Source organism: Tachyglossus aculeatus, chromosome 4 (genome assembly GCF_015852505.1).
Source record: "Tachyglossus aculeatus isolate mTacAcu1 chromosome 4, mTacAcu1.pri, whole genome shotgun sequence".
Lineage (NCBI taxonomy): Eukaryota > Metazoa > Chordata > Mammalia > Monotremata > Tachyglossidae > Tachyglossus > Tachyglossus aculeatus.
The window spans coordinates 39,714,570-39,739,178 of record NC_052069.1 but is presented as its reverse complement, the minus strand read 5'-3'; the positions used below and the strand labels follow the sequence as shown (position 1 = coordinate 39,739,178).

At 40.9% G+C, this 24,609-nt stretch overlaps 1 protein-coding gene across 1 annotated transcript in view; it reads left to right on the top strand.

Annotated features, from left to right (window-relative positions):
* The window catches only part of ODF2L (outer dense fiber of sperm tails 2 like), a 50,557-nt gene that overhangs the window by 9,104 nt on the left and 16,844 nt on the right, over positions 1-24,609 (top strand). The window contains exons 3-10 of the mRNA XM_038745197.1: positions 908-1,040; positions 4,883-5,014; positions 6,747-6,812; positions 6,945-7,016; positions 9,612-9,728; positions 15,867-16,052; positions 19,067-19,176; positions 22,778-22,913. Of these exons, the coding sequence (XP_038601125.1) occupies positions 908-1,040; positions 4,883-5,014; positions 6,747-6,812; positions 6,945-7,016; positions 9,612-9,728; positions 15,867-16,052; positions 19,067-19,176; positions 22,778-22,913 (952 nt within the window). The remainder of the gene's footprint in view (positions 1-907; positions 1,041-4,882; positions 5,015-6,746; positions 6,813-6,944; positions 7,017-9,611; positions 9,729-15,866; positions 16,053-19,066; positions 19,177-22,777; positions 22,914-24,609) is intronic.

Genomic DNA, 24,609 nt, shown 5'->3' with positions numbered 1-24,609 from the left:
CCCCAACCCACTCATTCTCCAATATTCACTCTTGAATCCCGTTTCTTCCGAACTGCAGCAGATACACCCTAAAGAGGGAGTCTTTTCAAATTCTGGGGCCCCCCATTCTTCTTCAAATGCCGGCGAGTTGTTTCCGACCCATAGCAACTCCACGGACACCCCCTCTTCAGAACGTGCCATCTTCGGTCATAAAGTCGTTCTGGTATGTGTATCCATAGAATTTCCTTGGCAAAGATATGGAAGTGGTTTCTTCCAGTTAGGATCCCCCAATAGCTGAAGACAGTCTTTCATAATCCTGGAGAGAAAACCTCCATGAGCTGACATTTGTCAACCTTAACAATTTGTAAATGTTTCAGAGAGGGTGGTGTTTATTAAGCATCTAATATTGCACAAATAAGCACTGAACTAAGCATTGGGATAGAGACGGAACAATCAGGTTAGGCAGTCCCTATCCTACCAGGAGCTCAGAGTCTAAAGGAGAGGGAGAACAGGTATTTCCCATTTTATAGATGAGGAAATTGAGGCACGGAAAAGTCACAGAGAAGTTAAGTGGCTTTCCCAAGACCACACAACAGAAAAGAGGTGAAACTGGGATAAGAACCCAGGTCTTATGACTCTAAGTGCCATACTTTTTTTTCATGGGGCCATGCTGTGGTCTGTCAGAAAATATTTGAATAAATCATCAATCGTATTTATTGAGCGCTTACTATGTGCAGAGCACTGTACTAAGCGCTTGGGAAGTACAAATTGGCAACATATAGAGACAGTCCCTACCCAACAGTGGGCTCACAGTCTAAATAAATGGAAACTATGAACTGTGATCCATCTCTCTTCTATATTTATTTTAGTTAAAACAAGAGAGGATGATGAGTGTAATCGATTTGATTTTTATTATTCTTGTGAATAGGCTGAAACGAGACATCGTAAGTGAAAAAGCTGAATTTCAGGCAAAAATTCAGGAACTTGAAAGAGCATCAAATGCTGTGGCATTATTTTTGACACTATTTAAAGGTGCTATTGCTGGAATCAGTTTTACAAACGTGAGTAGTAAGTGCAGACACTCTGGTGGGTGGGAGTGGAATGAAAGAAAGTCATTTCTTTCAATCGACATATGACTTATCTACAATTTTAGTGCAGGTCAAAGTATGTAGCTAGTTTTTTGATGGTAAAATATGTATCAATGACAAAAACCCCACAATTTTTTAATGGTACTTGTTAAGCGTTTACTATATGCTAGGCATGGTACTAAGTGCTGGGGTATGTGTCGGTTGTCGTATTGTACTCTTCCAAGTGCTGTGTATAGTGCTTTGCACACAGTAAGCGCTCATTAATTATGATTGAATGAATGAATTAATGGGTTAGATTCATGATAATCAGGTTGGACACAGTCTTTGCCCCATATGGGGCTCACAGTCTTCATCCCCATTTTTCAGGTGAGGAAATTGAGACACAGAGAAACTGAGGCACTCAACAGACAAGTGGCAGTCAGAATTAAAACCCAGGTCCTTTTGCTCTTTCCACTAGCCCATGCTGCTTATAATAATGATGGTGGTATATAAGTGCTTACTATGTGCCAAGCACTGTTCTAAGCATTGGGGTAGATATAAGGTAAACAGGTTGCCCCACATGGGGCTCACAGTCTTAATCTCCATTTTACAGATGATGTAACTGAGGCACAGAGAAGTTAAGTGGCTTGCCCAAGGTCACACAGCAGACAAGTGGCAGAGCCGGGATTAGAGCCCACATCCTCTGATTCCCAAACCCATGCTCTTTCCACTAAACCACGCTGCTTCTCGTGCTTATCAATATACAATGTACAATACAATATGATAATGGTGGATATAAGCTAATCAGGTTGGACACAGTGCATGTCCCACGTGCGGCTCGCAGGCTTAATCCCCATTTTACAGATAAAGTGACTGAGGCACAGAGAAGGCCACAAAGCAGACAGGTGGTGGGCCTGGGATTAGAAACTCATTTCCTCTGTCTCCCAGGCCCTTGGTCTTTCCTGTAGGCCACACTGCTTCTCAATACAATATTTCAATATACATGTTGATAAAATGTGTATCAGTGACATAAACCTCATAATTTTGAAACTATAACACGTTGCTGGATTGGTAAATCAGCAGAGATAGGTAGGGGCAGGACCACACTGCCCAATGTCGCTCTCACAGTTCTGCCTCTAAGCAGGGTTTTCTTTAATGGTATTAGTGAAGCGCCTACAGTGTGTCAGGTAATGTACTAAGCACTGTGGAAGATAATAATAATACTAATAACAGTAATAGTTGTGGTGTTTGTTAATCAATGTCGTGTTTATTGAGTGCTTACTGTGTGCAGAGCACTGTACTAAGCGCTTGGGAAGTACAAGTTGGCAACATATAGAGACAGTCGCTACCCAACAGTGGGCTCACAGTCTAAAAGGCACTTACTGTGTGCCAAGCACTGTTCTAAGCACTGGGGTAGATACAAGGCAATCAGGTTGGACCCAATCCCTGTCCCACATGGGGCTCACAGTCTCAATCCCCATTTTACAGATGAGGTAACTGAGGCATAGAGAAGTTAAGTGACTTGCCCAGGGTCACACAGAAGACAAGAAGACACAAGGTAATTAGGTTGGACACAGTTCCTGTGCCACATAGGGCTCACAGTCTCAATCCCCATTTTACGCGTGACGTAACTGAGGAACGGAGAAGTTAAGTTTGGTTCTTGGGAGCACCTTCCAGATAGAGTAGAACTTTGTATGAAGGGAAGTTACATAACACTGTTTCAACATAACCCAACTGATATCTGACCTTTCCCTTCCTGACTCATTCCTTGAATCATCTCCCTCCTTCCTACCTCAGCTCCCTGGCCTCCCGCAGTCCAACCCGACACCTCCGTCCTCTCACATCAACCTACTCACTGTACTTTGATCTCGTTTCCCACATCCTCCTGTGGGGCTGTCCCTCCCCTTTCATTTCCAGCATTCCACTACTCTCTCCACCTTCAAAACCCTTTTAAAATCTCATCTCCTCTAAGAGACCTTCCTTAACTGAGACCTCATTTCCTTTCTCCGCCCTCCTCTTTCCACTGACTATGCACTTTTCTTTGTACCCCTTAAGCATTTTGAAACTCACCCCAGACCTGTAGTTCTTTCGTACATATCATTACACTCTACTGTTTCCCCATCTGTAATTTATTTCATCATCATCATCATCATCAATCGTATTTATTGAGCGCTTACTGTGTGCAGAGCACTGTACTAAGCACTTGGGAAGTACAAGTTGGCAACATATAGAGACAGTCCCTACCCAACAGTGGGCTCACAGTCTAAAAGGGGGAGACAGAGAACAAAACCAAACATACTAACAAAATAAAATAAATAGAATAGATATGTACAAGTAAAATAAATAAATAGAGTAATAAGTATGTACAAACATATATACATATATACAGGTGCTGTGGGGAAGGGAAGGAGGTAAGATGTGGGGATGGAGAGGGGGACGAGGGGGAGAGGAAGGAAGGGGCTCAGTGTGGGAAGGCCTCCTGGAGGAGGTGAGCTCTCAGTAGGGCTGTCTCCCCCAGTAGACTGTACGGTCTCTGTGGGCAGGGATCGTGTCTACCAACACCATTGTATTGTACTTTTCGAAATCCACGGTACAATGCTATGTTCACAGTAGGCACTCGATATTATGGATCAAATTAGGGGTTTTCCTTGCTTATTATCACTTCCGAGCCTTTTCTGCTGAAGGAAGGAGAGTATTATTACAAGGCAGGAAGGTTTTCTTCCCAAAGGATCAGCATATCTGAGAATCCCGGCTCAGCAGAACCATAAATAATTCACTCTTCATATGCTGTCATCTTCTTGCTGCATGATCTTGGTCAAGTCACTTTACTGATCTTTGCCTCAGTATCCTTAAATGTAAATACCCATCTCCTCTCCCCCTTAGACTGTCAACCCTATATTGGACAGGATCTGTATCCTACCTGATTATCACGTATCTAACCCAGTGCTTACTACAGTGCTTGGCACAGTACGCCTTTTACCTGCAGAATCAATCAGTAGTAGTTTTGAATGCTTACTGTGTGCACAGCACTGTATTAAGTGCTTGGGAGAGTATGATATAAAAGAGTAGGTATAGGTGATCCCTTCCCATGATAATGATAATAATAATAGTTATTATGTTATTTGTTAAGTGCTTCCTATGTGCCAGGCACTGTTCTAAGTGCTGGGGCAGATACAGATAAGGAGTTTACAAACCAGAGGGGGAGACAGACATTAAAATAAATTACAGATGAATATGTAGATAAGGGCTATGGGACAGGGAGGGGTACATATCAAAATATTTAAGGGGTACACGCCTTAGTGCATAGGTGACAAAGAAGGAAGGCTTGAGAATGAATGGATGAATGAGACAGGGAAGACCTCTTGGAGGAAATAGGATTTTAGTAGGGCTTTGAAAATGGGGAGAAAGGAAGTCTGTAAGATATAAAGAGGGAATCAGGAGTCTGATTCATAAAACATGATTTCACAACGCACGGTATTCCAAAATCTCAGATGAGAAACCTGGTAGAACTCATACTTGGTTTTTTAAAATGTGAACGGAGAGTGGTTCATTCACATGTCGATACATGGCCGTGACTGAGTCTGAAAAAAGGTTACATTTTAGTCCACTGACTGTGTTCTTTTGCTTAGGGCTTGAACAATGGCTAAGGGATTATTTTGATTGCACCGTGTTAGAACGTGATACAGTATTACATTTTGAAACAGCTTCATTACCAGTGTCTGAGTAGAAAACCTGCTGACGTATGAAGTTCCCCACGCCTTCTCATCCTGGTAGGGTAATTGGAGAAATACTGTAGGAATTGTAATTTTAAAAGATGTGTTTTTGTATTTTATCAGGCTAATCATCTGTTCACAGCCACTGTGCTAAAGATTTCCAACCAGAAGGATATCTTCTCCAAGGAAATAGAGACTTTTAAACGTGCAAAGGAAGTGTTAGAACGCCTACTTAGAAAGACAGAGTACAAAGAAGTAAGGTAACGCTAGTCCAGTGCGACTAGCCTGCCAGTGAGGAACAAGAGTGTTGTTTGATAGTAGTTTCTAATTCTGCTCTTTCACTTCTCCACAACCTCTTTCCCATGGGAAGAGAGCCAGGTGACCCCATGAAACTGCTTATGGCAGAGGTAGAGGACTCCACATTTTTTCATTTTCCCTGAACCTGACCTCTCTATCCGCCTGACCTCACATGTGTAAAATGAATAGCAAAGACATCAAGGATTACTGAGGGAACACTCAGCTATATTTGTTGAGTTCATACCATGTGCAGAGCACTGTACTCAGAGCTAGGGAGGGTAAATTCAACTGAGTCGGTAGACACGTTCCCTTCCCACAGTGAACTTATGAGTATAATATAATAAAATGGAGCTGTTAGACACAATCCCTTCCCACAAAGAACATATGACCATAACATATATTGTGGAAGTGTTAGAGTATCCAGCCTTGGTTTGGGAACCAATGCCCCCTTTATAAACGTTGCCCCCATGAGACGCCAGTTTATGGAACAAGCTGTGTTGAAATCTAAGTGTATACATTGATATTGCCAGGCTGTACCTCTTTCACTGTCATCAAATTCCCTTTTTTTCACTTCTCGAGTGAATAAGGCTTTCCATTTGTCTGTTGGGAAGGTACAGCTTCCGTTGCTAAGTTGATGCTCCCCAGCTCTTGAGTTGTGAGATTAAATGCACAGCAGTTCCTTGTAACTCCTCACCATTGGCTTTAAAACACTCAATCCCCTTGTCCCTTCCTGCCTCACCTGCTACTCTGCTACTACAACCGAGCCCGCACACTTCACTCCTCTCATGCCAACCTTCTCACTGTACTTCGATCCCATCTGTCTTGCCGCCGACCTGTCACCCACATCCTGCCTCTGGCCTGGAATTCCCTCCATCCTCATATCTGACATCCAATTACTCCCCCTCTACTTCAAAGCAAGCCCTACTGAAGGCACATCTCCTTCAAGAGGCCTTCCCTGACTAAGCCCTCATTTCTGCTTCTCCCAATCGCTTCTGTGTTGCCCTGACTTGCCCCCTGTATTCATCCCCACTCCCAGCCCCCAGGACTTATGTACATAGCTGTAATTGATTTCTTGATTTTAATGTCTGTCTCTCCCTCTACACTGTAAACTCAGTGTGGGCAGGGAATGTGTCCGTTGTACTCTCCCGAGTGCTTAGTTCAGTGCTCTGCACATAGTGAGTTCAGTGAGTGCTCAATAAATACGATTGACTGAATGACTGGGGTTCACTTTGGGCCAAAGGGGAATTTTGAGGGGGTAGAGATTGTCTGGGGCTTTCACTCTTCCAAGGACTGTAATCCACCAGAAGCCACCAAGCCCCGAGACACCATCATCATCAAAGGTATTTATTGAGCACTCATTGCGTGCAGAACACTGTACTAAGCGCTTGAGAGAGAACAATACCAGCAGAGTAAATGTCTGGGCTCGCTAGCTACAGTAGTAGTGGTTATACAGTTCCATCGTTGCCAGTCAGATGCTGCCAGGAAGGCGCAGTCTGACTAGAAGACATATTTTTGGCTCCCTCATCCCCCCAGATAATCAGGCAGAGCCTCCTAATAGCTCCCAAACCACCTAACACCCCAACCCACATCAGCTATTCAGGATGATTGCTCAGCTCTCCCCTTGGCTTGGCTCCTGATGAACCCATCTCTGGCTTTGAATCTTGGTTCCTAACTTGTTTTTCATTTCCAGGAGAATAGCAGCACTGCGGCTGACATTTTGTTGGTGAAGCTAACCGAGTTGGAAATTGAAAATACTGTGAGTAATGTTGTTCTTCATGTATCCTTGGCCAATTCTGTGGCATTGCATCGTGAACTGTATTTAATTTTGTAATTGTAACCAAACGTCGCGATTATTATATTTTTAATGGGCCAAATTTTCTTGCTGAAGAACCTCAAGAGAAAAATGCTGGAAAAGGAGAAATGCGTCCAAGAGCTTTCTTGTCTGCTTCAAAAAGAAAAAGTAAGGACATCTTGTTCTTTAAGTTGGGATTTTTCAAGAAAAAAATGAAGTAATTATGGAATGTGCTTAAGTGCAGTCTTCTCTCAGATCTGCTGGCTTCTAGTTTTTCCTCTCTCCCATCCATTCTTCTCTTATGTACTTGTTATTAGTTCTTCAATTTTCGCTTTCTGTAATTTATTTTATTATTATAATTTTTTAATATCTATCTCTCCCTCCAGACTGTAGCTCTTTGTGGGCAGGGATTGGGTCTACCAACTATACTGTACTGTACTTTCCCAAGCATTTAGTATGGTGCTCTGCACATGGTAAGCGCTCAGTAAAATCCCATTTATTGATTCACTTTGCTTTCCAGATTGTTTATATAAAATGTTCTGAATACGTTCCTCCCCACCATATATACCTCAAATATTGCCCACTCATTTCTGTAAATGGTATTTGTTAAGCTTTTACTATGTGTCAGGCACTGTACTAAGCACTGGGGTAGATACAGGTGAATCAGTTTGGTTACAGTCCTCATTTTGTAGATGAGGTAACTGAGGCACAGAGAAGTTGTGACATGCCCAAGGTTTCACAGCAGAGAAGTGGCGGAGCCAGAATTAGAACCCAAGTCTTTCTGATTCCCAGGCCTGTGCTCTATCCACTAGGCCATGTTGCTTCCCATTCCTCTTCATATCAAACAGAAATTGCTACTCAGTGGTTTTAAGGCAATCAATCAATCAATCGTATTTATTGAGCTCTTACTGTGTGCAGAGCACTGTACTAAGCGCTTGGGAAGTACAAGTTGGCTATCAGTTCTCTCATTCCCACTTATCCACTCTCTTCTCTCACTTAAAGAGAATGGGTAAGTGAGAAGCAGCGTGGCTTAGTGAAAAGAGCAAGGGCTTGAGAGTCAGAGGGCGTAGATTCTAATCCCGGCTCCACCACTTGTCTGCTGTGTGACCTTGGGCAAACCAGTTCATTCATTCATTCATTCATTCATTCATTCATTCATTCAATAATATTTATTGAGCGCTTACTGTGTGCAAAGCACTGTACTAAGCGCTTGGGAAGTACTAGTCGGCAACATATAGAGACGGTCCGTACCCAACAGCGGGCTAACAGTCTAGAAGGGGGAGACAGACAACAAAACAAAACATATTAACAAAATAAAATAAATAGAATAAATATGTACAAGTAAAATAAATAGAGTAATAAATACGTACAAACTTCTCTATGCCACAGTTACCTCTGTAAAATGAGGATAAAGACTGTGAGCCCCATGTGGGGCAACCTGATTACCATGTATCTCCCCCAGCGCTTAGAATAGTGCTTGGCACATGGTAAGCACTTAACATATACCATCATCATCATCGTCGTCACTACACCCCAGCTTTCCCACAGCATTCCCCTCAAGCTAACTTCCCTGTGCCAACTTCTCATTTACCACTGCTGACCTCTTGCTCCCTCCTGCCTGAAATTCCTTTCTCTTTCCTATCAATCACTACCATATGGAGAACACCAAACTAAGCACTTGGGAGAATACAGTGTAATATAGAGTTGGTAGGCATTTTTCTTGCTCACAAGGTAATTGCAGTCTAAGTCCATTAGATCACTGCTTTCCCCATCTTAAAAACGCTTCTGACATCACAGCTCCTCCAGGAAACCTTCCCTGAGTTATTTTTTAATCGACTCTGCTCGTGAGTCCCCAGTGTCACTTCATCACTTCTGTGCCACCTAATCATTTTGATCTTCCAAAGCCCTTATATAAATACCTTACATACCCCATTACTTAAGCGCTAACTTGATCAGTGATATTTCTTGAGCTCTATTGTGTGCAGTGCACTGTACTAAGTGCTTTGGAAAGTATAGTAGAGTTGGAAGTTATGGCCCCTGCCCTCAAGATTACAATTTAGTGGAGAATTTTAAAATCTACTGGGGAATTTATACACATTCTCCCTTCGCTTTTTGTCCCTGTGCCTGATTTCCCCACTTGATTGTTCAGTCCTTGAGGGAGGGGACTGTGTCTACTTGTTCGGTTGTGCTCTCCCCAAATCTTAAATAGTGTTCCACATATAAAAGGTGCTCAAATGATTGATCATTAATAATCCTTAATAATAATTAATAGTTGTGGAATTTAAGTGCTTTCCATGTGCCAGGAAATGCACTAACTGCTAAAATAATCATGTCGGGTACAGTCCCTGTCCCACCTGGTACTCAGAGTATAAGTAGGAGGGAGAACAGCTGTTTAATCTCTGTTTTACAGATGAGGAAACTGAGGCACAGAGAAATTAAGTCACTTGCCCAAAGTCACACAGCAGGCAAGTGGTGGAGCCAGGACTAGAACCTGGTCCCAGGACTGTGTTCTTTCCAGTAGGCAGTGCTGCCTTTCACTGAGAGATGAAATAATTATCAAACATTACGGAGGTAAAAGAAATAAACCAAAGGCTCCTTATATAGTTTGCCTAGAATAAATTGAGTAATTATGGGAGACAAAAGATTATTCAACTCGTGATTATGGTAATGAATCCACATTTGTAGCAGGATCGTAATTGAAGCTGCAAAGCTAAAGCGATTCATGAAAGGCTAATATTTGCTTCATATTCAATTATTTCCTAGGCAAATAATTTGAAAGCGACCAATCATTCACAATCGGTAAAAGTGGTACAAACCAGGCTGCAACTACAGATTCAGAAGAAGGAAGTTGAGAATGATCAGTTGAAAGAATATATGAAGGTACAAATGTAATTATTTGATTAGGTACTGTTTTTAATCGGTCAGTGGTATTTATTCATTCATTCTTTCATTCATTCAGTAGTATTTATTGAGCGCGTACTGTGTGCAGAGCACTGTACTAAGCGCTTGGGAAGTACAAGTTAGCAACATATAGAGACGGTCCCTACCCGACAGTGGGCTCACAGTCTAGAAGGGGGAGACAGAGAACAAAACAAAACATATTAACAAAATAAAATAATTAGAATAAATATGTACATATAAAATAGAGTAATAAATATGTACAAACGTATATACATATATACAGGTGCTGTGGGGAGGGGAAGGAGGTATTGAGCATCTACTGTATATAGAGCACTGTTCTTTCATTCATTCATTCATTCATTCAATCGTATTTATTGAGCGCTTACTGTGTGCAAAGCACTGTACTAGGAACTTGGGAGAGTATAACAACAGACACATTCCTGCCCACAATGAGCTCACAGTGTATAGGGGGAGACAAATATTAGTATAAATAGATAAATAAATTACAGATATATGCATGTGTGCCGTGGGGTTGGGAGCATATGAATGAAGGAGCAAGTAAGAGTGGCGCAAAAGGGAATGGGAGAAGAGGAGAGGAGGGCTTAGTCAGGGAAGGCTTCTTGGAGGAGATGTGCCTCCAATAAGGTTTTGAAGTGGGGTAGAGCAATTATCTGTCTGCAATTATCTGTGGGCTTTGGAGAGTGGAATATAGCTAGGTAGGCACAATCCCTGTAAGCACAAGGAGCTTACAGTCTAGGGAGGAAGACAGATGTTAAAATAAATTACAGATTGGGGAAATGGAGTATAAAGAAATGTACAGAAGTGCTTTGGGGCTGGGAGTGGAGTGAAGATGACAGAGTTTAAGAGGTACAGCTCCAAGTGCTTAGGTGACACGGGAGAGACAGCAAATAGGGTGGGGAAATGATGAGGGATTGGTTAGGGAATGCATTTTGAAGGAGCTACGATTTGGTTTATTATTAAGTGACGTCAAGTCATTTCCAATTCATAGCGACTCCATGGATATACTTTCTCCAAAAGGTCCTGTCCTCTGCCATAATCCGCAATGTTTCTAATGGTTCTTCCGTTATCATTGTTGTGGTCTCTATCCATCTAGCTGCCAGTCTGCCTCTTCCACGCTTTCCCTGGGTATTTTCTAGCATTAGTGTCTTCTCCAGAGAATTAGTTCTCCTGATCATGTGTCCAAAATATGCTAATCTACACCAAGTCATTTGGCCTTCCAAAGACCACTTTGGCTGAATTTGCTCCAGAATCCATTTGTTTGTTTTTCGGGCAGTCCATGGTATTCACAAAAACCTTCTTCAACACTGTATTTCAAAAGACTCAATGTTGTATCTATCCTGTTTTTTCACCATCCAGCTTTCAGATCCATACATTATCACTGGAAACATCCCAGAGTTGATAATTTGCATTTTTGTGGCAATTGTTACATCTTTTTCCAGACTTTTTTTCCAGGCTCTTCATCGCAAGTCTTCCTAACTTTAATCTTTAGTATATTTCTTGGCTACTAGTTCCTTATATTATTGATTATCGATTCCAGGAGAGAAAAATTGCCAACTATATCAGTCTTCTCTATGTCTACTACAATTGTGTTAAAACTTCCAGTTGTCATGATCTTTTTCTTTTCAGTCAAATAAAGGCCCATCTTTTTGCTCTGTTCCTTAACTTCTACTAATAAGCCCTTTAAGTCTTCTTCACTTTCTGCTAATAGGGTTGTTTCATCAGCATAATGAAAGTTGTTTATATTCCTTCCTCCAATCTTTACCCCCTGTCTTCATCCAGTCAGGCTCCTCTCATTAGGTATTCGGTATAAAGGATGAACAGATAAGTGATGAGATACCTCCTTGTCTTACACCTTACTAATGGGAAACCAATCCGTTTCTCCATATTCTGTTCTTATTGTAGCCTGCTGTTTGTCATACAGGTTCCTTATTAATGCAATTAAATGATCTGGTATGCCCATTTTCCTTAATGTGCTCCAGAGTTTCTTGTGATCCACGCAGTCAAAGGCCATACTATAGTCAATAAAGCACATGCTGACTTCCTTTTGATATTCTCTTGTCCTTTCAATTATTCAGCGGACATCAGCAGTAATATCTCACGTCTCTCGTCTTTTCCGGACTCCTGTCTGAACATTGGGCAATTCGCGTTCTGTGATTTGGTGATCAGTGGGATTTAAGTTGGGGAGGGTGTACATGCCTGAAGGGAGGATGTGGGCAAGGGTTTGGCATAGTAAGTAGGCTGGCATTATAGGAGCAAAGTGTCTGGGCTAAATTAAGCATAGTAAGGTAGGAAGGGTGAGCTAATTGATTGCCTTGAAGCTACTGGTAAGGAGTTTCTGATTGATGGGGAAATGGATTGCCCCTCTGTATATTAGCAATAATAATACTAGATGGATGGACAACCATTGGAGGTTTTTGAGGAGTGGGGAGACATGAACTGAATGTTTTTTTTTTTTTTTTCGGAAAAATGATCCTGGAATTAGAGTGAAGTATGAGCTGGAGATGGGAAAGACTTGAGGCAGAAGGGTCAGTGAGGAGGCTGATTCAGTAGCTGAGGCAGGATTTGGTAAGTGGATCAGAGGGAGGGGTGGATTCTAGAGATGTCGGGAAGGTGAAACTACAGGATATGGTGACAGACTGAGAGTGTGGGTTAAATGAGACAAGTAAGTCAAGTGCAATGCGAAGTTTATGGGCTCGTGAAACGGGGAGGGTGGTAGTGATGGGAAAGTCTAGGGGAGGAGAGGGTTTGGGTGGGCTTTAAGGAGTACTGTTTTGGACACGTTAAGTGTGAGGTGTCAGTGGAACATCCAAGAAGAGATGTCTTGAAGGAAGGAGAAAGTGCAAAACTGAGAGGACAGGGCTGGAAGGATAGATTTTGGGAATCATCCTTGTAGAGATGATAGTTGAAGCCATGGGAGTAAATGAGTTTCCCAAGGAAGTGGGTGTAAATAGAGAATAGAAGGAACATAGAACTGAGCCTTGAGTGACTCCCACAATTACGGAGTAAGAGGCAGAGAGAGCAAAAGAGGTTGAGAAGGAGCAACCAGAGAAAGAGGAAGAGAACCAAGAGATGACATTGCCAGTGGAGCCAGGAGATGTGGGAGGTCCGTAGTATTGAAGGTAGCTTTTAGCAAGAAGGCGGTCATCAATGACCTTAAAGAGGGCAGTTTCCATAGAGTGGAAGGAACAAAAGCCAGATTTCAGGGGGTCAAGGAGATAACTGGAAGAGAGGAAGTGGCCGGCATGGGAGAACAACTCACTCAAGATTGGAAAGGAAAGGTAGGAGGGAGACGGAGTGATCACTACAGGGTTCCATGTGGTCAAGGGGGAGGTTTTTTTTAAAAAAAAATTTTTGGAGGATTCATGGGCATGTTTGAAAACAGTGGGGAAAGAGCCTTCGGAGAGTGGCCCTAATTACTTATGGAAAATAATTCGAGGCTGAAAGTCTTTGTTTATTAATATTGGTCAGGGTCAGCGATGGAAGTTAGGAAATGACATGGAAAGATCCTTTCCCAAGCCTAATATTAATGTCAGTTCTCTTGGTCAATTAGCCACTCACAGGCAATTTTTATTTCATAAAAGCAAATCAAGGGCAAAAATAATTCCCACCTGAGCTTAAATCACCCTTTGGAAGGAGTATGTAGCTTGAAATTAAAACTTATTGAAGCTGCTAAGATAGAACTATGGATAGGGTCAGTATAGGGAAATGGTCTTCCCACAGAGCAGGTGGATTTATTTTTCCCTCTGCACATTACTTCTTATATCACTAAGGAGTATTCTCCTTTATCATTTGTATCATATGGAAACAAATTCTGAAGGTCATCAAACCTCATCTGTGGTTCCTGTGGATAGATATGTGGCCTAGTAAACTTTTAAAACCAAAATATAAGGATAAAACATGTTAATACATTTCTGGCTAGAAACAAAGAATCCACTAGTGAATAAATCCATTTTTATAGAGCATTTTACTGAATAGATTGCTTTTTTGAAGAATATGCTGCTCTTTATAACTTATTTGGGGATCTCTCACTGTGAGATCAGTCAATCATATTTATTGGGACACAATATTTGGGGTATAATTATTAACCTGGAAAACTCATCGCTTAGCTTAGCTGTGTAAATTGAAGTGGGAAAACAAAGAACAATAATGTAGATGGAAATTTTACCAAGGGCAAAATTTTCTACATCTTGTGATTTTTGACCAGTAGTCACATGGTTTCACCCCCTCCTTTATACTAGTAATTTTTTAGGAATATGTCACTAGTTTTAAAATATGGCAGCAAGCAGTCTTCAAAGCAGCGTGGCTCAGTGGAAGGAGCACGGGTTTGGAAATCAGAGGTCATGGATTCTAATTCTGACTCTGCCGCTTGTCAGCTGTGTGACTTTGGGCATCACTTAACTTCTCTGTGCCTCAGTTCCCTCATCTGTAAAATGGGGATTAAGACTGTGAACCCCACATGGGATAACCTGATCACCTTGTATCCACCCCAGTGCTTAGAATAGTGGTCACACATAGTAAGCGCTTAACAAATGCCATTATTATTATTATTATTCAAAACGATATTGACATTGATGAATATGGAGAAAAGCCAAACTAGTAGCTTCAATTCCTAACAGAAAATTCAGAAGGAATCTGGATTTTTTTTTGTATCCATTCATTCATTCGATGGTTTTTATTGTGCGCTTATTGTGTGCAGAGCACAGTACTAAGTGCTTGGAAGGTACAATTCAGCAATAAAGAGAGACAATCCCTGCCCACACCGGGCTTACAGTCTAGAAGAGGGGAGACAGACATCAAATCAAGTAAACAGACGTCAATATAAATAGAATTATTCCAAATTAAGACTTTTCCAAAAACTTCAATTTTATTTTTGGGTTGAAAAGAGACTTTCTGTGCAGCTGGAATTGTTATTTGAGGTCCAATAGTGCCACCGTGTGGTGTGATGTAGATATTACTATTGGTATCCCCAAGAGTTTTTTGCCATTTTATTTCGATTTGTTGACTTTTTGTTTAGTAGTACTTTGGTAAACTTTTGTTCCATTCAAAGATGACATACTTCTTTCATTCAGTCAGTCATATTTTTTCAAAGACGACATACTTCTTTCATTCATCCAGTCGTATTTATTGATCACTTACTATGTGCAGAGCACTGTACTAAGTGCTTGGTAATAAATAATAATTATTTAATAATATTTAATATTTAATTAATATTAAATACTTAATATTAAATAATAATATTTATTATTGAATAATAAACAGACACATTCCCTGTCCACAATGAGCTCAGTGAAGTAGGAGAGAAAATAGGAAGACCTTATTTCCAGTCTAGAGCCTCGGTGCCCGTTGCGAAGTAATTCATAAGCATCTCTATACCTTTTTCAGTACAAAGTATTCCTAATATCAATCAATCAATCAGTCAATCGTATTTATTGAGCGCTTACTGTGTGCAGAGCACTGTACTAAGCGCGTGGGAAGTACAAGTTGGCAACATATAGAGACAGTCCCTACCCAACAGTGGGCTCACAGTCTAGAAGGGGGAGACAGAGAACAAAACCACACATATTAACAAAATAAAATAAATAGAATAGATATGTACAAGTAAAATAAATAAATAAATAACTAGAGTAATAAATATGTACAAACATATATACAGGTGCTGTGGGGAAGGGAAGGAGGTAAGACGGGGGACGGAGAGGGGGACGATATAATTGCAAAATTGCAGATAAAAATATTAAGCAATTTTAATGGGTCCGCCATTAATGCTTTTATAATGCTTTCAAATAATGTTAATTGATGAAAGAGAAAAATGATTTAAATGTAATTTATTTCAAAGCTGGTAAATTTTCTCCACAGAAAAAGGACACTGATACTGCACTGTAATTATTACTAACACTACCAAATATCAAGAAATGTTTAAGTAGCTTGTTTATGCCATTTAACTGTTGAAATGTAAAATTATTGTTGGGAAGAAGCTTTTTTGCAGTTATTTATAGCACAATATTTTAGGAAAAGAATATGGGTCAGAAAATTGTGATTGGCCAGTTTTCGACTATAATTTAGTAAGAAGGTTTCATTTGTCAATAATTCTTGTTTCAGAACCTAGAAACTAAAATAGCAGAGTGGAATATGCAACTGAGAAAACATAAGCATCAAACTCTGACTTGGAAAGAAACGAATGAGCCAAAGAAGATTGGTCTGAAAAAGGCAACGAAAGTGCAGAAACAAAGAGCTGAATGCCTTGCAGCAGATATCGGAAGTCTAACTTCCCAAATTAGGGATAGGGTGAGTATCTGATCTATCCCCGATCTACGCTGTAAAGCACTTCATGCAAGATGATAAGGATTCCTATATAATCTTCCTTCAGCTTTTATTATTATTGACACTGGGGACTGAGCAAAAGAGTGAGTGAGGACTGAGTGAGAAGCAGCATGGCGTAGTGGATAGACCACAGGCCTGAGAGTCTACTTGAGATAGTAATCCATGTACATGTTCATTTTTGCTGTTGAAATGCATGTTTGGCAGTCCTTTCCACATTGGAGAAGCATAGAACTCATTGCTTGCTACGTTTTTGTATCATTGGCACCGTTTTCAAACTGTCCTCTGCTTATGGAGTGACATCTCCCTCGTGGTTGCAACATGCCAAGTTGGATTGTCTGCTTGTCACTGGGAACAGCTTTCTGCTCTGCAGTTTCGTTTAAAGTCTTACATCACTTTCGAACATATTTTCTTCGTTTCCCATTGGGGGAATCTCAATTTTAGCTGACTGACTGCCTAACATCCTCTTAAGAATACTACTGTTATGCTTTTTCCTCGCATCTTGAACATGGCTTACACAGTGGGAGCGGATACAAAGGTGCCGCTGCTGTTGTCACAGCAGATTTTTGTTCTGTGACCACAGTCTGTCCCTGTTGTTACTGCCAGCCGTCTTGCAAAGGAAGCAGTGTGTGACCTAGTGAACAGAAAGAACATGAGCTCAAGTGTCAGAAGACCTGGGATCTCATCCTGGTTCCACCACTTGTCTGTTGTGTCTGTGTGACCTTGGGCTAGTCATTTAACTTCTCTGGGCATATTACCTCATCTGTAACATGGGGATTAATGCCTGTTTTCTCTCTCCTCCTTAGTGAGTTTGATGAGAGACAAACTGTATCTGTTTCGGTGCTTAGAATGGTGCTTGACACATAGTCAGTATTTTACAAAACCATTATTGTTATTATTATCGTTATTATTATTGACACTGGGGACTGAGCAAAAGAGTGAGTGAGGACTGAGTGAGAAGCAGCATGGCGTAGTGGATAGACCACAGGCCTGAGAGTCAGAAGGTCCTGGGTTCTAATTCGGACTCCAGTATTGCCAATTTGTACTTCCCAAGCGCTTAGTACAATGCTCTGCACATAGCGCTCAATAAATACGATTGATGATGATGATGATGATGACTCCGCCACTTGTTTGCTTTGCAACCTAGGGCTGGTTACTTCACTTCTCTGGGCCTCAGTTACCTCATCTGTAAAATGGAGATTAAGATTGAGAGCCATATCTGGGACATGGACTGCGTCCAACCTGATTATCTCATATCTACCCCAGTGCTCATTAGAGAGTGCCTGGCACATAACAAATACCCCAGTGCTTAACAAATACCATCATTATTATTGTTATTATCATCATTATTATTATTATCAAAGAGGGAGTCCCTCAATGCACACCACTATTCCTTTAAATACTACACAATCTTATGTTGTCCTACTGGCGAGGTAGGATGTATCTCTTTTATTCTCTTGTCCCTAAATTAAAGTCCTATAAAACAGAGGTGGCCTCGATCTGATGTCTTTACAACAGTGCCACTCCACAGTGAACCCCATGTTGGACAGGGACTGTGTCCAACCCAATTTGCTTGTATCCACACTAGCACTTAGACCAGTGCCTAGCACTTAGAGCTTATAACAAATAACATTATTATTATTGTTATTTTTATTAGCAGTGTTCTAGGTGTTTGAACTATTCTCATGCGCAATGACCAGAGGTCAGAAAAGTTTCCCTGTAATATTTTCAAGGGCTCAACATGCAAAATGTGCCAGAGATTTATTTAATCTCAGTGATATTCAGGTCATGGCTACAATCTCACCCTCAACTGAAGGACCACTATCCTTCTCTTTCAGAGTGTTTGTAAAATTTAATTCACAGAGAAGAAATTCTCAATTTTAGAATGCTTTTGGTTTGGCCTGGTGCATCTCACAAGCCTGCAGTGTTCATCGCTGCTTTAGAAGATCTCCTTTTCCGCCTTTACAGAGTCCTGCAGAGAGCAAAATTTGCAATAGCTTATCTAGGATCTAAGTGAAAAAAAATGCTTAGTTTAAGTCCTGCCTATTGCTTAAGTAAGATTAGGGTAGGAATAATAATAGTAATATTGACAGTGTTTGTAAAACAGTTACTATATGCCAAGCCCTGTATTAAGTGCTGGGGTATATGCAAAGATAATCAGGTCGAACACAGTCCCCGTCCCAAATGAATTCAGTCAAGGTGGGGAGGTATAACTAATATTGAATCCTAATTTAACGGACGATAAAACTGAGGCTCAAAGAAGTTCAGTGACTTGGCCAGGGTAACAAAGCAGGCAAAAGTTGAAACCCAGATGCTCTGACTCACAACCTGTGTTGTTTCCCTGGCAGTTCAGCAGCTTGGATTTGGTGCATTCACCGCTGCAGCCCAGGTTTGATTCCTGGTCAGGGAAGATTGCTTTTCACATGTATCCTCTTGAGACTCGAAGTGCGTCTCTAGACTGCAGTCTCATTATGGGCAGGGAACCTGTCTGGTACTCTCCCAAGTGCTTGGTGCAGTGCTCTGCACGTAGTAAGTGCTCAATAAATATGATTGACTGATTTCCACTAGTCCACTAGACCACAAATATTTAATGTAGTTTCCCATTTATTACCTTGATCTTGCCTCCTCTCTATCTGGGATGTTTTCTGTCTCTGTTTCCCCATCTATGTCACCTCTTGATGTTCCCCTTTGATGAGCCTTCAGGGATAACAGTTCTGAGAGGGACGATGAGTTAGGAGGCAAGGAATCCTAAACAAAAGTCTGAGAAAAGGTAACAGGAGCGTTGGATGTGGTGGGGAGATTATTTTTCCACTCAAAAGCCATTCAGTTTTAGAAAGTCACCTTTAAACCAGGATCATCTTGGGTCGGGAACCATATTGGGTATTCTGTAAGATGAATTTGTTTAAATTTTGTCTGGAGGGCTGAACAAGACAAGAAGTTCTTCTGCTACATGATCTGTATGTACTTCAACCATTTTCCAGGAAGCCAAGTTGTCTGAGACCTTTTCAGCTTCTAGTATCTGGAAAAGTCATTACGAGAAGGTTGTAGAAGAAAAGACTGTACTAGAAGTTCAGATTGAAACCTTGCAAAAGTAAGAAACACTGTAAAAAATCTTTTCACTGCCTAATGTGAAATCTTGTCATTATAGCACCTTATATTTTTTTCAGCACGTATAATTTAGGGAAATACGTGGTAATTAAATGTTTCCTTTTAGACTTCTGAGTGCATCCAGAATTTATAATGCACAGTTGGTAATTTGGAATCCATTTTGATTATCTAGGCTTTATCTTGAACCTTTCTTCTGTTTTTCCTTTATGCTGAAACAATTTTTTAAAAATTCCCAAGTAAGGATTGGTTCTACTGTAGTCTCCCAAGTGCTTATCACAGTGCGGAGGCAGCATGGTCTAGTGGATAGAGCATGGGCTAGAAGGATCTGATTTCTAATCCCAGCTCCGCCACTTGTCTGCTGTTTGACCTTGCGGAAGTCACTTCACTTCTCCGTGCCTCAATCGCCTCATCTGTAAAATGGGGATTAAGACTGTGAGCCCTATGTGAGACATGGGCTGTGTCCAACCCAATTATCATTTATCTGCCCAAGGGCTTACATCAGTCCCTGGCACATACCATTATTATTATTATTAAGATCTCAATTAGCACCCCTAATTTGGTGATGGAGCACATAAGGTATAGTTCATAGCAGGAGCTGAAAAATCTGTCCCTCCCCATCCTGTCCATGGAGGTTTGCTGCAATAGCTGGATTCACAATATTGCAATTTGTAATAATGCAGTTCATGTGCTTACTACAGTGCTTTGCACACAGTAAGTGCTCAGTAAATACAGTTGACTCAGTATCCAGCCTTTATGAGGAACAGAGAGTAAAGAAGAGGGCCAGAACTGAGAGTTAGTAATCCTGGAGTGTTTTTGTTTTGTTATTTTAATGGTATTTGTTAAACATTCATTATGTGCCAGGCAGAGTACTAAGTGCTGTGGTAGATACAAGCAGAATGGCCTAAATGGAATGAGCCCACACGTGGGAGTCAGAGGACCCGGGTTCTAATCCTGGTTCTTCCAGTTGCATGCTGTGTGACCTTGGACAGATAACTTCTTTTTTCCTCAGTTCTCCTGTTCTCCCTCATACTGTGACCCCCACGTGGGGCAGGAACTGTGTCCATCCTAATCAACTTGTATCTATTCCGGAGCTGAGAACAGAGTTTGACACACAGTACGTGCTTATCAGATAAAAGAGGAAAAGGAAAAAAGCTAATTGGGTTGGATACAGTTGCTGTCCCACGTGGGGCTCCCAGTCTTAATCCCCATTTTACAGAGGAGGGAACTGAGGCCCAGAGGAGTGAAGCGAGTTGCCCAAGATCAACAGCAGACACGTGGCAGAGCTGGGATTAGAATCCAGCTCCTTTGACTCCTGGGCCTGTGCTCTAGCCATTAGGCCACAAGTTCACAGTACGTCTCCTTCTCCACCCTGTCCTCGTTACATGAAAACCCTTTGTGCAGATATGAATGATTCCTTCTGCCAACCATTGTGTGCTGGGTACACAATGGGTGTGCTAGGAGCATGTGCAGGTAACTGACCATTTCTCATAGAAGAGAGGTTATGGGAGGAAGCCAGTTCATTCATTCATGCAGTCGTATTAACTGAGCGCTAACTGTGTGCAAACCACTGTAGTAAGCGCTTGGGAGAGTACACTATCACAACAGACATATTCCCTGCCCACAACGAGCTCATGGCAGGACAACTTTTGTTACCCTTTACATTCAGGGAACATACATTGTCTGTGTTGGATCTCATTTGTGGGAAGCTATTTAGCACCTCCTAAAAGAGCTAAATTTTCCAGCTGTCGGTCAATCAATTTAAACATTTATTGAGTGTTCACTATGTGCTGAGCACTGTATTAAGCACTTGGGAGAGTACAGTACAATAACGTTGTTAGGATCCCTGCTCTCAATCAAACAATTATTGGTAGGAGGCCTTCCCAGACTGAGCCCCTTCCTTCCTCTCCCCCTCGTCCCCCTCTCCATCCCCCCCAGCTTACCTCCTTCCCTTCCCCACAGCACCTGTATATATGTATATATGTTTGTACATATTTATTACTCTATTTATTTATTTTACTTGTACATATCTATCCTATTTATTTTATTTTGTTAGTATGTTTGGTTTTGTTCTGTCTCCCCCTTTTAGACTGTGAGCCCACTGTTGGGTAGGGACTGTCTCTATATGTTGCCAATTTGTACTTCCCAAGCGCTTAGTACAGTGCTGTGCACATAGTAAGCGCTCAATAAATACGATTGATGATGATGATGATGATGGTACTTACTGAAAACTTATTTTATTAATAATAATAATAATAATGGCATTTATTAAGTGCTTACTATATGCAAATCACTGTTCTAAGCGCTGGGGAGGTTACAGGGTAATCAGGTTGTCCCATGTGGGGCTCACAGTCTTAATCCCCATTTTACAGATGAGGGAACTGAGGCCCAGTGAAGTGACTTGCCCAAAGTCACACAGCTGACAAGTGGTGTAGCCGGAATTTGAACCCATGACCTCTGACTCCAAAGTCCGGGCTCTTTCCACTGGGCTACGATGCTTCTCCACACTGCTTATTCTATGCAGAGAACTGAACTAAGTGCTTGGAGGAGAAGACCAGAGTAATAGACATTAAATACCAATAAATTACAGGGTGGGGGAAGCTACTAAAAATATAAAAATATGAACGTAAGTACTGTGGGTGCTTAGGGGAGTAGCTAAGTGCTTAGAGGGGATGGACTCAAGGATATGAGTGATCAATCAGTCAATCAGTGGTATTTATTAGGCCTTTAGTATGTTGACGCCAATCTTTCATTTTGCCGATTAGGTTGTGAAAAGTAACACTTTGAAAACTTAAATATTGTGAATATTTATTATCAATACATTTTTTTTAGATTATTTTTATATTGATTTTGTCACTGCTTTTTAACATATTCATATGACTTTGGTTATATTTCAGGATCTTGGAAATAAATTAATTATATTCTACATTACTTCCTATGGGAAACTATATTTTATTTAGCACTCTGGGGTTAACTCTGAGAAGCAGCGTGGCTCAGTGGAAAGAGCACGGGCTTTGGAGTCAGAGGTCATGGGTTCAAATCCTGGCTCTGCCAATTGTCAGCTGTGTGACTCTAGGCAAGTCACTTAACTTCTCTGTGCCTCAGTTACCTCATCTGTAAAATGGGGATTAAGACTGTGAGCCCCCCTTGGGACAACCTGATCACCTTGTAACCTCCCCAGCACTTAGAACAGTGCTTTGCACATAGTAAGCCCTTAATAAATGCCATCATTATTATTATTATTAACAATTTTGTTTAACCAATTAAAAGCTTTAATTAGGGTATCCCTGAAAATTGATTCATTTTGCACTGCCTTTTCTCAGTGCTAACCCAGTATATGTTAGAAGTGACTAACCAATATTTACATGTGGTTTTATGTTTTTAATATGCATTAGCTTTATTAATTGTATTGATCGCTTTTAAATATTGTCATTTCATCAACTGTTTGCCAGGGATTCTTTGAACTGTTATAATCCTTTGAGGAGAAGTCTTTTCCTAGCTTGCAAAATATGATCAAAATGCTAGTGTAGATCATCTTTAACATATTTCTGGGATATTCCCCCAATTTTTTTTTATCTCGTATAAAGACAAATCATGAGTCTTTTGGAGGATTTGAAAAAAATACAAGACAGTGGAAGAAATTCAACTGAAGAACTTCTTGAAAAGCTTCATTCCAGTGACACAAAAAATGAAAGCATTAATCATGAGAATGAAAAAATAAAGGTACAGAATATTTATATTAGGGTAGTAATATTGAGAGTGATTCATTGTCATATTTATTGAGCACTTACTAAGCACTTAGTGCCTGCTGTTAGAATCCTTTTCTTTCTTCCAAGTTGAGGGGGCCCAAAGATGTCATATTATCTTGGAGTCCCCAGGATGATTTTTTTCTACCTTTCCAGAATATGAAACAATGTCAAATTTTCAGGTGCAATGAAATTTGCAAATTGCAATGTCAGGAAATACACAAAAATGCAAATCCGCATGCAAATTGTGGGAGAGAGTTTGGTTTTAAACGTTATGAGTATGTTAGCTTGTGTGTGACCTTTTTGGAATAACAGTGTAATATGGAGTTGGCAATAAGTTCTGAAGTGATTAATTGAGGGGAAAAAAGTAATGAAGGCAGTGAATTTATCTTGGACCACTGCATTTAATGGCTACCTCACTTCTATCAGCTGAGGAATGATGACGATGGTAATAGTAATACTGATGTATTTGTCAGGCACTTACTATGTGCCCAGCAGGATAGTGAAACACTGGGATAGATATGAAAATCAGGTCAGAAAAGTCCCTGTCCCAAATGAGCCTCACACAGTCTGAGTAGGAAGGAGAAGAGGTACTGACTTTCTATCATACAAATGAGGGAACTGGGCCACAGAGAAGTTAAATACTTGTGATGTTAAGCACTTACTATGTGTCAGTCACTGTACTAGATGTTGGGGGGGGGAATACAAGCGAATTGGGCTGGACACACTCCCTTTCCCACATAGGGCTCACAGTGTTAATCCCCATAAATGATTTTCCCAAAGTCACCCTGCCAAGAGGTGCCAGCTTAGTACAGTGCCAAGCGCTTAGTACAGTGCTCTGCACACAGGAAGCGCTCAATAAATACGATTGATGATCCAGGATTAGAACCCAAGTCCTCTGACTCCCACATTCTTTCTACTAGGTTACATTGCTTCTCTGCTGCTTATTAACTAGGCCAGTTCAAAATTGAAAGAAAAGCTATAGGGATTCACTAAAACATCAGGAGAAGCAGCGTGGCTCAGTGGAAAGCATTTGGGCTTGGGCGTCCTGGGTTCTAATCCCGACCCTGCCACTTATCAGCTGTGTGACTTTGGGCAAGTCACTTCACTTCTCTGTGCCTCAGTTACCTCATCTGTAAAATGGGGATTAAGACTGTGAGCCCCAATTGGGACAATCTGATCACCTTGCACTTGGAGCAGTGCTTTGCCCATAATAAGCACTTAGCAAATACCATCATCATCATCAGGAAATGTCAGCATCATTTGACAGGAGGAATTATTTTAGTTAATTACTTTTAGAGAACAAAAAAGGGGCTATTCAGCTCCCTTCATTTGAAATGATCAATTGGTTTGTATACAGGTTAGACTTACAAAATGTGCAGATATATATGGAGTTTCGAATATCATTGCCCCTCAGTGCAGTTATTGAGATGTCCTTATATAAAGTAGATTGGGATGATTTAAAAATCTCAGAGAAAATGTGCAATTGAAATGTTTCACTGTCAATCCATTGGGTACAAAATATTTCCTGGGATGATTTTACATAAAAGTTTTTCATTGGTTTCATAATGGCACATTAAATTCCTATTCAAGGACTTAAATTTCCCAAGGGCTAGTGAACTATTGAGTGTCCTTTACTTGGAAGAATGATATTGGATCATTCATTATCTTTC